The sequence below is a fragment of the Falco punctatus genome, assembly GCF_963210335.1.
Source record: "Falco punctatus genome assembly, chromosome: 3".
Taxonomy (NCBI): Eukaryota; Metazoa; Chordata; class Aves; order Falconiformes; family Falconidae; genus Falco; species Falco punctatus.
In genome coordinates this window covers 96,813,736-96,826,138 of record NC_137582.1, presented here as the reverse complement: position 1 = coordinate 96,826,138, position 12,403 = coordinate 96,813,736, and the positions used below count along the sequence as shown (strand labels likewise).

The window sequence follows — 12,403 nt, the reverse complement described above, 5'->3', positions numbered from 1 at the left end:
AATCCAAGCCTTTTGGCTTTCAATGCAATATCGCATCCACTCGACATGTTGTCTCTCAAAGGCAAAAATTCTTCTGATGGCTCCACCAAGGCTGAAATCTGACTGATGGGATTGCCAAAGCAAAGGGCACTGCCCTCTCCTCTAAAGCGGATTGCCTTCTGTACAGTAGAAAAAAAAGACTTTCAGGATTTTCTATTCAAGCACAGGAAGGTCTCCAAGTTACCGTGTTTTTCTTACATCCGCATTATCTGTGTACATTTCCTCTTTGTATCCTGCATAAAAGAACACACCTCTTCAAGAAAAGGTAAATAACAGAGAGAGTAAATTGTATAGAGCCCTGAGAATAAGGCTCCTATGGGATTTATAGTAAGAAAGTGTTTTCATATATTTGTTCTGCAGGCACTTTCACTTCTAGAGCTGGTCCTGAATTACAAAGCCTCCATTGAGATCTGCAATTCCATTTTGTAAAGCACAAGTCTGACTGCTGGTTTTAGATCCTTTTCTGCTGTATCTCAATTAAAGTCCTCGTTTGACAGTGCCTGTGCCTGGACGTCCCACCACTCTGTGTATGATGCCTGGGAGCCATCCTTAATGGTGAATTCAAAGAGATCCCAATGGCAGGCATCTCTTGCTTGTGACAAAAGAGTAACTGTGAGTATCAGCTGGGCTCGCTGCCTTCTGTGATCCTGAAGATTAGAGGAACATTAGATGTTGGGAGCGAGTATCATGTGCCAAATGGTTCCGGTATAAAGCAAACAGGAACACTTCTATCTTTCTTCTAAAATATAGTGAAAATTTATTTCTTTTCTTCAAGCATTCATCTAGCAGAGTTCTGACACGGGCACTGCAGCATTGGAGTTGTACAGGAGAACACGTCTGGCTTAATTATCTTGAGTAACCACATACTCCATCATGAATTAGATGTGCATACTCTGTTTCCCACTCTTCACAACAGAGGTATGGACCTTAAGTTTCTTCTTAAATTTAAAGAAATCCTTCACATCAACGTGTTTTCAGTGGTATCACAGCTAGGTGACTCTGCTTCCACTGGAAACCTGCCAAAAATCTTCTCCATTATTTTTAACATAAGGCTTTATTCAGACCAACTGTGTGTCACACCCAGGTTCTTGAATCTGTCTGAATATGGTCCTAATACCTAAATAGAGCCTTGGGAATGAACCAGAGGCATTAAATCTACTTGTCTGCCCGTCCTCTTCTACTTGGCTGTTAAAAAACGATGGCTAAAAGGAGAACGACTACAATGGGAGGACAGTTCGATCCATTTGCTCAGAAACATAACGGTATATCCACACCGACATCAGTAACGGAGACCTTGTACTGCGAGTTTTGGTGCATGGTCAGATCAGTGAGTGTGCTGAGCAGCTAGGGCCTTGCTCAAATCCATGGGCTCCAGGCATGCACTTGGAAACCATGCTACATCATCTGGAGTAAAGGAGGGAACAACTTCTCCCTGCGTGTAAAAGTGAGATGACTACATCTTACAACTTGTTTCTCTGTTTGTTTTAATTTTACAATATATGTGATATATGAATCAGGGATGGAAACAGTTATTGTCTCCAGCATGGAATATCCATCAGACATGGACGTCTGTAGATGAGTAAGAAGCTGGACAGCAGAAATATAAACAAGGAATCTGTGATAAGTGTCTTCTCAGTGGAACATTACCGGAGTCTTAAATCACTGCACAAAGCACTCGTGACAGAAAAGAAGCAAACTGTGTGAAGCCAGGTGTGCAAGTCTGATTAATCTCTTTTGGCTGAGGTTCTTCATGCTCAAGGGAATAATGAGCAATTTTGCAAGACGTTGGCTCTCAGCGGTGTTGTGACCACTCAGCACTGTGCGTGGTTAAGTAATAACTGTGCCAGAACTGATGAAAGCGATGTTAGGCATCAACCTTCCCACTGCTGATGACAATAAATTACTTAAAAGATAGTTGTGGTTGCCACAATATTTGCTGCACATTACACCTTTGACAAGCAGGTCAGCCCTTACCCCTTCCACATCGATCATTTTGCTAATACCTACAGTTGGTAGCGTTTCCTTTTGGGTTTTTAGGAGATAGCTAAATGGGCTTCTATTTGCTGCATGGAAGGTTTGTTCATGCATGGCTCTTCTGACGTGCTTGTGGTACACCAGGGCTGCACACAGCACACCTCATCCAATGCTTCCTAGACACTGAACATGGCTGGAGAGTTGGTCGGCCCATGTTGCAGATACAGCTGTTGCAGATAGGGTGCTGGGAAGGTCTAGAAGTATGGCAGCACATGTTGCTGCAGTAGGGCTGGTAGAAAAGCTCATTTAAATCCCCAGATTCTGCCCTGGCACAACTGCTGCATGAAGACACCGGGTGGGCCTGGGAATCCTGGGCTTGTGGCAGAGCTGGCTGTGTTTGTCATCCTGCCAGTGGCAGAAATGCTCTTTCTGGACTTCATGTGACACCAAACAGGAGCCAGCATCATACCCTGACGGCAAGGAAGGCCAACAACCTCCTGAGTTGTATGGATAGAAGCACAGCCAGGAGTTCAAAGGATTATTCACCTTCTATTCAGCACTCAGACTGCGTCTAGATCGCTGTGCCAAGCTAACTTACCAGGAAAGTAACTTTCCAACTCCCAGGAAAGACATCAAAACCCCAGAACGAGCTGAGCAGAGGGCCACCGCAATGGTTGAGGGCACCTGGCCTGTAAGGAGAAGCTGAGAGACTGGGGCTTGTTCAGCTTGGAGAAAAGAGAGCTGCAAGGGGAACAGCTAACAGCAGCCTCCAGTACCTGTGAATTGGTTCTGAGTAAGGTGAGGCCAGGCTCTTCACAGCGGTCCATGGTGGGAGGAGGAGAGACAGTGGGCAAAGACCAAGACAAAAGAGGTTCAAGACTGGGTTATAAGGAAAATGTTTTCTCCCATGAGAAGAGCCAAACAGTGGAGCAGGTTTTCCCAGGCAGGTTGTGCAGCTGGCATCCTTTGAGGTTTTCAGGACCCAGCTGGACAAAACCCTGAGTAACCTGGTCTGATCCTGCTTTGAGCAGAGGTTGGACTAGAGACTTGCTGGCGTTCCTTCCCTCCTGAATGACCTTATAGGGTGACCTTTGCTGTACTATATACAACAAGTAATACAACTCGTCATACAGTTAACCAGTTACTCTTCAAATTCCATCCTAGTAATTAATTTTGTACATTAATGGGCTAAAAAAAAAAGGGCAGATCCCAGTGTGGCCTGCTGAGGGAGCTCCATGGTGGAAATGAGGTGATGTGCCTGATATTTGCTGGTAGCGTTTGGACAAGTAACTTTCACTTTTTCAGGTCTTCTCTCCGGGAATCACTTGTGCCTGAACAGCGAGAGTCTCTTTTCTTATTTCAACGAGTTTCTGAACTTGTCTTCATAAAGACAAGTTAAAAACTGTTCTCAAAGATTTGCCATGCATCTCCAGGGAAGATTTGAGACAGAAATTCTTTGCTGTTCTTCTGCACCACGTATGCATCCAAGGTTCAAGTTGAATTTGCAGCACACAAGCAAAGCATGCTTAGCCTAAAGGTTGAAATGTACAGCTCTGCATAAATTCCCATGCAGAGCCTTGAAGAGGGTTTCAAAGACGAGAAGATGTCCTGATGCCTATATGTGCTAGGCACTCCCCCCTCCAGGTAGCAGCATGCAGAGGAAGGATGGAAAGAGCAACCTCGGGTGCTGCCCCTGGGGGTGCCGGTGAAGAAGAGCTGCTTTTGCTCTGCTGCTTCTCTTTCAAGCACCACAGTGAAAAAAGAATTGTCCATTGCCCCCCGCCCCCCCCCCCCCCCCCCCCCCCAGGAATGCAACCTGTCTTCACGAACACAGCCTGCCAGAGGTACCATCACAGAGGAGGAAGGTTGTGGATAATGTCTTGGGCTCACCTACAGAGAAGCCTTCTGAGACACACGTGACTTGCATCACAAAATACTGCAGAGAGTATTTACTGGATAAATTGTAGTTGTAAATACTTTTATAATGCTGTAACTAATAATCAGCTGTGTTGTGGCAATGCAGCAGGACACCAGGCATGCATGTTCTCAAACTTCATCCTTGGCTTGTCTGCATTACCAGAAGTAAATTTTGGGGACTTGTTAGATTTCCTACTCTGTTAAATGTTTGCCTCTAATCATGAATAGCTCTTACTTTACAGAGACATAACTAGAAAGCACAATCTCAGAACAAAAAATGTGCTATGCCTGTCCTCAAAATCTTGAATGAAGCAAGCAAGAAAATGCAAAAGGGTCTTCAAAGCTTAAATACAATAGCTGAGTGGCCAGGTACGACCGAGGCTATGCCCTACTGTAGTATTAGGCTAAATCTGGGCTCAAATACACCCAGGTGTTGCTGAGATCCCAGCTTAGCAGCATATATTTTGCTCTCTGATGTTTCAGAAGACTTCGTGGGTTACTGGCAATTCAGTTGTTTGAATGCAGAATATCTGATTAATTTCAGAAAACATCTGTGCTGGTGAGAAGTAACAGCTTAATGAATCAAGATCAAAAGGAGCTTTACACCACTGGGGTATGTTGTCTATCAAATCAGATATGACCAGTCTTCTTGTCACTTTTGGCCATTAAAGATTTTATGATAATCTGGGGACTTGACCCCAGTAGTCCAATTAAATTTGGTCCCAGTTGATTATTTCAGCTTCTCCTACATTTTCAATGGAGTGGGCTGCGAGTGTTGTCCTAACGCCTGGGTTCTGTAGGTGGATACTTGAGAATTAAAATGATGAAAGAAATGCTGTGCATGAATGTTGTCTAATAATAATCATATCTGAAATCCAGTAGAAGGCTCACCAGGAGGTGACTGGCCAACAGAAAACGCAGAGCAGTGACACAACGGTATCAAAACAGTTAAGGATCCTGTTTTTCTCCCAGGGTTGCCTGTCTTCTAGGGCTGTGTGGGTGCTTCCACACCCAGTGCTGTGATGGGGGTGTTCCCTGAGGAGGCAGCATCATCGAGAGCATGGGCGGTGGCGTGAGGCAAAGCACACAGCATCTTCCGCAGCAACGGTGGCACCATTCCCAGTGGCTGTTCTGCAGTCTGCTCTTGGCTCTGTCCCTGTTTCTGCACTGTCCCGTCCCCACAGTACCTCAGCCTTGGGAAGAAGCATGCCAAGGCTGTGTGATTTGTATTTGCTAGAGGCAATTCTCTCTTCCTTTCACCTTTAAAATGGATTTTTTCTTTTCATTCTCCCCAAAATTAAATGTGCTCTTACATGTTTATTTTATGCCTGCCCTTTTATGTGCATTTCTTATCAAGGGAAAGGCCAATCTTTGTCTTGGCAAAGCCAGATAGATATTTGAGATGGTTCATAAATGCTTTCAGAGGTGAGGAATGTTTCTTTTTCCATATCTAAAACCTGTTTTATGTCCTTTGCCAAACCCTGAAAGTCAGTGTTTGTGCCTTTATTGAAGAACTTTGGGATAAGTTCAGAGCAAGACGGTGGTCAGACTCAAAGGAAGCTTTTCTTTCCTCAAGTTTTGCATTCAAAATAATTTTTTTTTTCCTTTTTGCTGCTGACCATGCCTGTAGTAATTTTATATGTTTGTATAAAACATATTTCTATTAAGTAAATGTACATAATTACACATACGCATGCATATATATGTATCTGAAGACAGAAGAGGTGCTTCTGCATTTTCAGATGTGTACCTGAACCCTTCACAAGATCACATCTCCCCTCGCAGTCTTCTGAAACAGAGCTACCAGACCATTTAATGACCATCACTCCCCACCAGCCATGCCCAGTCTGTCTTAGTTTGTCCTTCAACCTTCTCACAAAATCTTCACAAAAAATGTGTATGCAACAAGAATGGAAAAATCTTCACCTCAAATGCCAGAATTCAGATTTTACTTGTTTTCTCACACACAACCTGAGGATGTCTCTGGAGTAATTAGTAAAACAATAGCATTAATTCTGCTTCTCACTGATGAGGGTGCTTCACTAGGATTGATTGCTCATTTCCAAAGATTATACACAGCTAAAATAATTACCAGTGGAGAACACAAGGCACTGACTAATATCTATATCTTTTAGACCACCAAAGTAAATGGACCCTTAAGACTAAGTTTAATACTTTTACTTACAAGGTATGTATAAATGAGGCTTTCAGTTCCACCAGGATTAACTGTCAATTAAACTAAAGCCCTATGACTAGATCTGAATCTCTGCTCCTTTCCCCTCAGGGTTCTGTATATGTGCGTACAAGAGTCTGTCTATATGCACATACAAGAGATTATTTAGGAACTGGATGACAGACCACTAAAGGCCACCACAAAGTCTGAGAAGCCGCAGTTCTGCTTCACTTTCATTGGAAAGTTGTTACCATCAAGCAATTGACTGACAGCTTGAGCCTGATTCTACTTCACAGAAAATTTCCAGTTGCAATAAAACCCCACACCAGAAGCCCTGATCCTTTGATCCTCCTGCTATCTCTCACAGAAGAAAGGCTTATGAATGAGGACATTTAGTACCTGAGTTTTTTCCTATGCTATTCTTATTTTTTTATTTCTTCCATGTTGGCCTAATTTCTGAGCAGCTTCTTTTAATTGGGACGAAGTGTTAGGGGAGATCATAGGAAGCTGGTTTTGTCCTCACCTGAAGCCATTAGCACCGCTGCCTGGCTTTGCAGGCTGAAGAACTGCCCATTCAGTTTGTAGGATAAGGCAAAACGTTAACTATTATGTGTAGATTTTGGCAGGCAAGAAAGTAAAGAGGTTTCACATAAAATGAACGAAACTATACAGAACAAAACTGTGTGGTCATCCAAACAGAAACATGAAGACACTATGTAGAGATATGAGAGAAAACCAGAACATGCTCTTTCCTAATAAGCTCTTTCCTGATATATATCTTAACCTGAATAAAATGGGTATTACATGTCAGGGAAAAAAAAAACCCCGAAACAAACTAGAATGTAGTAATGTGGGCTGAGCATCTCACATCAGCTTTGAAAATACTAGAGCAGCATTAACACAAAAAAACTGACCCAGTGAGGAGAGCGGTAGCTGTCCCAGTATGGAGATGCACCTCACCTCGTCTTGAACTCAGGATTTTGAGGTGCTGCCTCCTGGGCAGCAGCTGCAATTACCAGCAGACTGTTCAAAAGGTGCAGCCAAGCATTTAGGAAACCGTTTTTGGTCTGTGTAAACATAGCCATCCTTTGCTGCAGTGTTCTAAATGACAGACTTGAGAGAGGAGAGCCACCAGTCCTCCTTCCACATGTACCTAGAGCTTTGAATCCCAAAGAACCTTGTGGAAATGTCTGGAATGCAAAAAAGGAGCCTGTATTGTCTACTGTTGCTAGCTGCTGTGCAGTGAGAGATGAACTGCAGCATAAACTGCAGCACACCAAACCCCTGGGCACTGGACCCTGGTGCTGCCCATCATCACCAGGACTCACCAGTGGGAGGGGAGCAGTCAGAGCAGGGGTGGGAAGGGGGAGCAGCTGGGCAGGCAGTGTGAGCAGGGAAGCAAAATGGCAAGAAGCCATGGGACAGAATGGCCTGTGTGAGGATCAAGGGGGCAAGTAAAAGACAAACACATGGGAAGATACAGGGTGTGCGCAGGGAGTGGAGAAGCAACAAAGGGCGAAAGGAGAAAGCAAAACTCTTCCTTTGCCCTCAGCTCTCACCTCTTTTCTCATTAAAGGCATTTAAAGACATCCTAGTATTTTTCTGACACTTCCTTTCCCATCAAAGCACATCCTGCAATTTTGGCGGTGATGGTAGGTCTTGATGAGTAGGAGTGAGGAGGGTTAGGAAACACAGCGGCAGTCTTAGGTGATTACAGCTGAGAGGGGAAGTGCCCTGAAGTAACCTTGATGAAGGTATAGTCTGAAGATGCTTCGTGATCCCTGCCCTCGGTACCAGAGAGATACATCACCGGTACACACCACAACTCGTGCAAACAGCGTTACAGAAGGAGGAAGGACGGGAGAACCTTGCTGGAAGGGAATCTCTTTCCTAGAAGGGAAATGGTAGTGCTGAGGGTCCAGGAACACCTACTTACCAGTTAAGTGGCTGGCAATCCTGGCAATAGGTTTAGGAGGCAGGGCAGGGGGCTGTTTGAGGAGGGACAACTGTTTCACTGGGGTGTCCTCATGGTCTCCAGGGAAAGCGGCAGATTTTTTTGGGGGAAGTAGCAGGACTGGCTTAGCTGTAGGATCTTGGGACAGGAGGATGCCGGATTCATTGGATGTGGGGCTCTCTTCAGACACTGGAGGACACAACCACATCATAGACGCAACAACGTTACGAGCAAAGCAGCAGCGGATACAGCCGTAGTAAGATGAGAAAAGCAACGCAACAATGCAGATTAAGAACGACTAATAGATTTCACTCAAACATCGTATAACATAGAAAGTAGAGGAGGAAGAAAGAGAGAAAAAGAGAAAGAGTAACACACATCTACACAACAGCCAAATTTCCCATTACCTCTGACAGAAGCCAGCTCCCTTCTGCCAGGCTGGGACAAATTCCCACATCTTGAACACAAGTCAAGAGCCTTAAAATGTCACATCTCAGATGGTCTGTCACCACAGCTTGCCCAGGACCAGATATGTTAGCAGGTGGTATCTAAACTTATCCTACACATGTAAAAGCACCTCACGGGGCTTACTCCATTTCAGAGAGGCCGCACAGCTGTGTGAGATCATGGATGAACACTTCCACAAGTCGCTTCAGTTGAGTTTACTTCACTCGACCTTTGGCCACAGCTCTCAGCATGAAGTGCTGCAGGAAGAGGAGCTAACCTAGATGTACAGCGTTGCTGTGCTTCTGCATGGGCTGGGGAAGAAGCGCAGACAGCCTCACCTAGGGCAGGGCAGGGCAGCTGGCTGTGTTAGCTACTGAAAGATGCATGGTGCGAATGCCACCCAACACCACGCGGCAGCTGAAGGGCGTGATGTTGTACCCTAGGGTTTAAAAACGTTGTCAGCTCTCTGTCCTAGAGCTCGTTGGCACAGCTGAGACATAGCTGGAGAGTTAGGAATCTGCTCTAAAATTCTCACAAAGGGCAGGGACTTTGTCTTGCTCACAAAGAGGTTACTTGTGTAGAAGTGGAGTTTACTTCTACGCCGAGTCAGTCAAAATTTCTCATGGAGCATCCAGTAACAATCTGTATGCTGTCACCTTCTCCACCAGAAAACTTTCATCTTCGACAAGGATATTTCAGGGCTAGACACCATGTGTTAGAAGTCAAAAGCTTGTTTCAAACAGCTTAGAGTACCTACATCATAATGTAAATGAGACGTTACCTGTCCCGTCCATGATCTCTGTGGTTGGGAGCACCTCGTATGAGCAAGGTTCCCCAGGTGCTGGAACAGACTCCAGTTCTGCTAGGGCTGGCAGGGATACCTGGCTGGAGCTCAGCACTTGCCCAGAGCCCAGAGGCTGCCCATTCTCCAAAGCTCCTTCTTCATTTGGTATGGAAAGTTCCCCATCTGTTTATAGTTGGAGGAAAGCAGAATGACAACAGAAGACACATAAATAAGATGCAGAAAGAATTCAAAATGAAATTTGCTATATCCATGAGCTTGCTTGCAAATGAGGAACTTGAACTGAGATCCTGTATGTATACCTGTATTGGGTTTGTGTGGCAAGGTTTTGGTGGCAGGGTGACTACAGGGGTGGCTTCTGTGAGGAGCTGCCAGAAGCTTCCCCCGTGTGCAATGGAGCCAGTGCCAGCCGGCTCCCAGATGGACCCACCGCTGGCCAAGGCTGAGCCCATCAGTGACGGTGGTAGCACCTCTGGGACAGCATGTTAAGAAGGAAAAAAAATCCAAAAATCTGTGCCAGTGGGAGAGAGGAGTGAGACTGTGAGAGCAACAGCCCTGCAGCCCCCCAGGCCAGGGCAGGAGGAGGCAGGGGGGCTCCAGGCGCTGGAGCAGAGGTTCCCTGGCAGCCCGCGGTGAAGCCCCCGGCCGGGCAGGCTGTGCCCCCAGCCCGGGGAGCCCCCGGGGGAGCAGATCCCCCCCCGCAGCCCGTGGGGACCCCACGCCGGGGCAGGGGCAGGGGGTGAGGAGCCCCCCGAGGGGCAGGAGCAGCAGGGACAGCTGTGATGGACTGACCGCAGCCCCCATGCCCCTTCCCCTGCGCCGCTGGCGGGGAGGGGGGACAGAAATCGGGGGTAAAGTTAAGCCCGGGGAGAAGGGAGCGGTGGGGGAAGGTGTTTTAAGGTTTGATTTTATTTCTTGTTATCCTACTCTGATTTGATTGACAATAAATTTAATTATTTTTCCCCAAGTCGAGCCTGTTCTGCCCATGACGCTAATGGCTGAGTGATCTCCCTGTCCTTATCTCATCCCACAAACCTTTCGTTATATTTTCTCTTCCCTGCCCAGCTGAGGAGGGGAGCGATAAAGTGGCTTTTCCAAGCACCCGGCCTCCAGCCAGGGTCAACCCACCACAATGCAGAAGACACAGGGATAAGGATCAAACCAATATGGTTTGTATCTCAAAAACACAACTTGTGCAGAGCAATTATTGGAGATGTCCAACTGTGATGCTTTGTCCACAACAGTTTCAGGGAAGTCTGTTGGCATTCCACTTGCCTTCAGGGGTTATTAAGATGTGGGAAAGGTCTGCCACATATCTGTGTTGACCCTTTGCTTACCCTAGGACTGTCATTATGATCCATGGTCTAAGCTGGATGGTTCCTGGCCATCCTCCACCCATGGGGCCAGGTGGCCCCATCCAGGGCCGCAAAATGTCTTTTCCCTCTGTCTCTGTTAAAGCTGGGAAGTCAGGAATGAGAAAGGGCTGGAACTGAAGCTACAGAGCTTTCTTAAGGAATTCTAATACATACAGTACATAATTTATAATATTTTAATAATAATAACAAGAATTACTCTCTTCCCTTACACCAATTTTTATGCAGTAAGGGACACAAACAAAATCACAGAAGTATGTCCCTATTTTACACACAAATAAAAACATTACAGCTTCCAGCATCAAGATTTTAAGTAAGGCACAGAATAATTTTTGTAGTTGCCTGGTATAAGATCTTGACACTGGGATATAGCAGATTCCATTTAGAAAGTCTGTTTTTAAAGTTATTAATATCTCCTCTATCTGAGCAAAATTTCTGTAACAGCAGCTGGTAGGTTCTTTCCTATTAAACGCCACTTCACGTTAGAAATAATAAAGAACAGAAGCAAGGGATCAGATCATTCTCTGTGGTGTCAACCTGCATGATTTTTATCTCAGAACTTGTTACGCACAGCACTCTGGTACCTGGAGGCAATGACTACACGGATATCTCAATTACAATTTTATAAAGCAAAGTGTTCAGCCCCTATGGTTATGAGTGGAAGCCTGAAAATATAACCGGAATGTGACCTGTGAGGCTAAGAACCAACAGGCAAATAATCGGAGCCTAATTTTAGCATGCATTTAAATTATTTTTTAAGTCTAATTCAGGATTTCAGGATCTGGTTCTTGATTTTTGGGCACCTCTGATTAGCCCTATTACTGCTCAATGTACTGAGCAGAGATGTCCATCGTTCAGGTGAGTGCACATTTTCCCCTCACAGGGCTAAGAACTGCAAAACGCTTTGGCAAACAATACTGAAAAAAGAAAAAGTCTCATTTAGGTGTTAGGACACAGCAATTAAAAGTCTGAATGCATGCCAGCTGATACGTATTCTATGTTGCTGCCTTTTAAATTTTCTGCATGGTGAGTGAAGATGGTCTCCTACTTATTTTGGAATTATTAGAAGTACCAAGGTCTTGACTTTCTTGTTTTTGTTGGAGATTTTTGAAGACCTAGAGCGCTATTAAGGTACACGGTCACATCGTACTAAGGTGAAACTCGACTCACGGCTTTCACAGCAATCACCTGAGCTGGCTAAAAGGTGGCAACATTAATCACCACTGAAGGTTTTGGCCATTTGTTCGCAGCACAGCCTTCTTCTGACTGCTGTGGTCATTCAATACAAACCCATTTATTTCCCTAGGCAGCAAAAAATCCAACAACAGTTCAGCCAGTATTTAAACTGAATGTTTTTTGACTTAGCTGTTTCAATGGAAATGCTATGTATTCTGTGCTTGCTCTGTCTCCCTTTTATAAACACACACCTTCACACGTGTTTGGGACAGGGGCTGCTGTTGTCTCAGCTACCTGGATTCATGAAAGAGCCTAATTGTTTCTTATGCAGAGCAACTGTTTATTGAATGAAAGGCAGCTATTGTGTCCAGCAATATTCATTAATTCAGTGCAGGACTAAATTTGCCTGTCATTGTGAGCAGACAGAAAGTACGCACGATAAACCCAGTAACATTTATTTTTTGGAGGGATGCCTACACATTTTTTAATGAAGTGGGATGTCCACCATAACATGCCGAACATCTTGTAATCTTACTGTCTTAAATGCA

At 45.1% G+C, this 12,403-nt stretch overlaps 1 protein-coding gene across 8 annotated transcripts in view; it reads right to left on the bottom strand.

Annotated features, from left to right (window-relative positions):
* The window catches only part of PHACTR1 (phosphatase and actin regulator 1), a 341,429-nt gene that overhangs the window by 57,281 nt on the left and 271,745 nt on the right, over positions 1-12,403 (bottom strand). For 5 of the 8 annotated variants that reach the window (XM_080380486.1, XM_080380488.1, XM_080380484.1 and 2 more), the window contains 2 exons: positions 9,286-9,471; positions 8,040-8,246 (listed from right to left, as the gene is read on the bottom strand). In XM_080380486.1, the coding sequence (XP_080236612.1) occupies positions 8,040-8,246; positions 9,286-9,471 (393 nt within the window). The remainder of the gene's footprint in view (positions 1-8,039; positions 8,247-9,285; positions 9,472-12,403) is intronic. The other 3 variants (XM_080380487.1, XM_080380485.1, XM_080380482.1) reach the window with 1 other exon arrangement.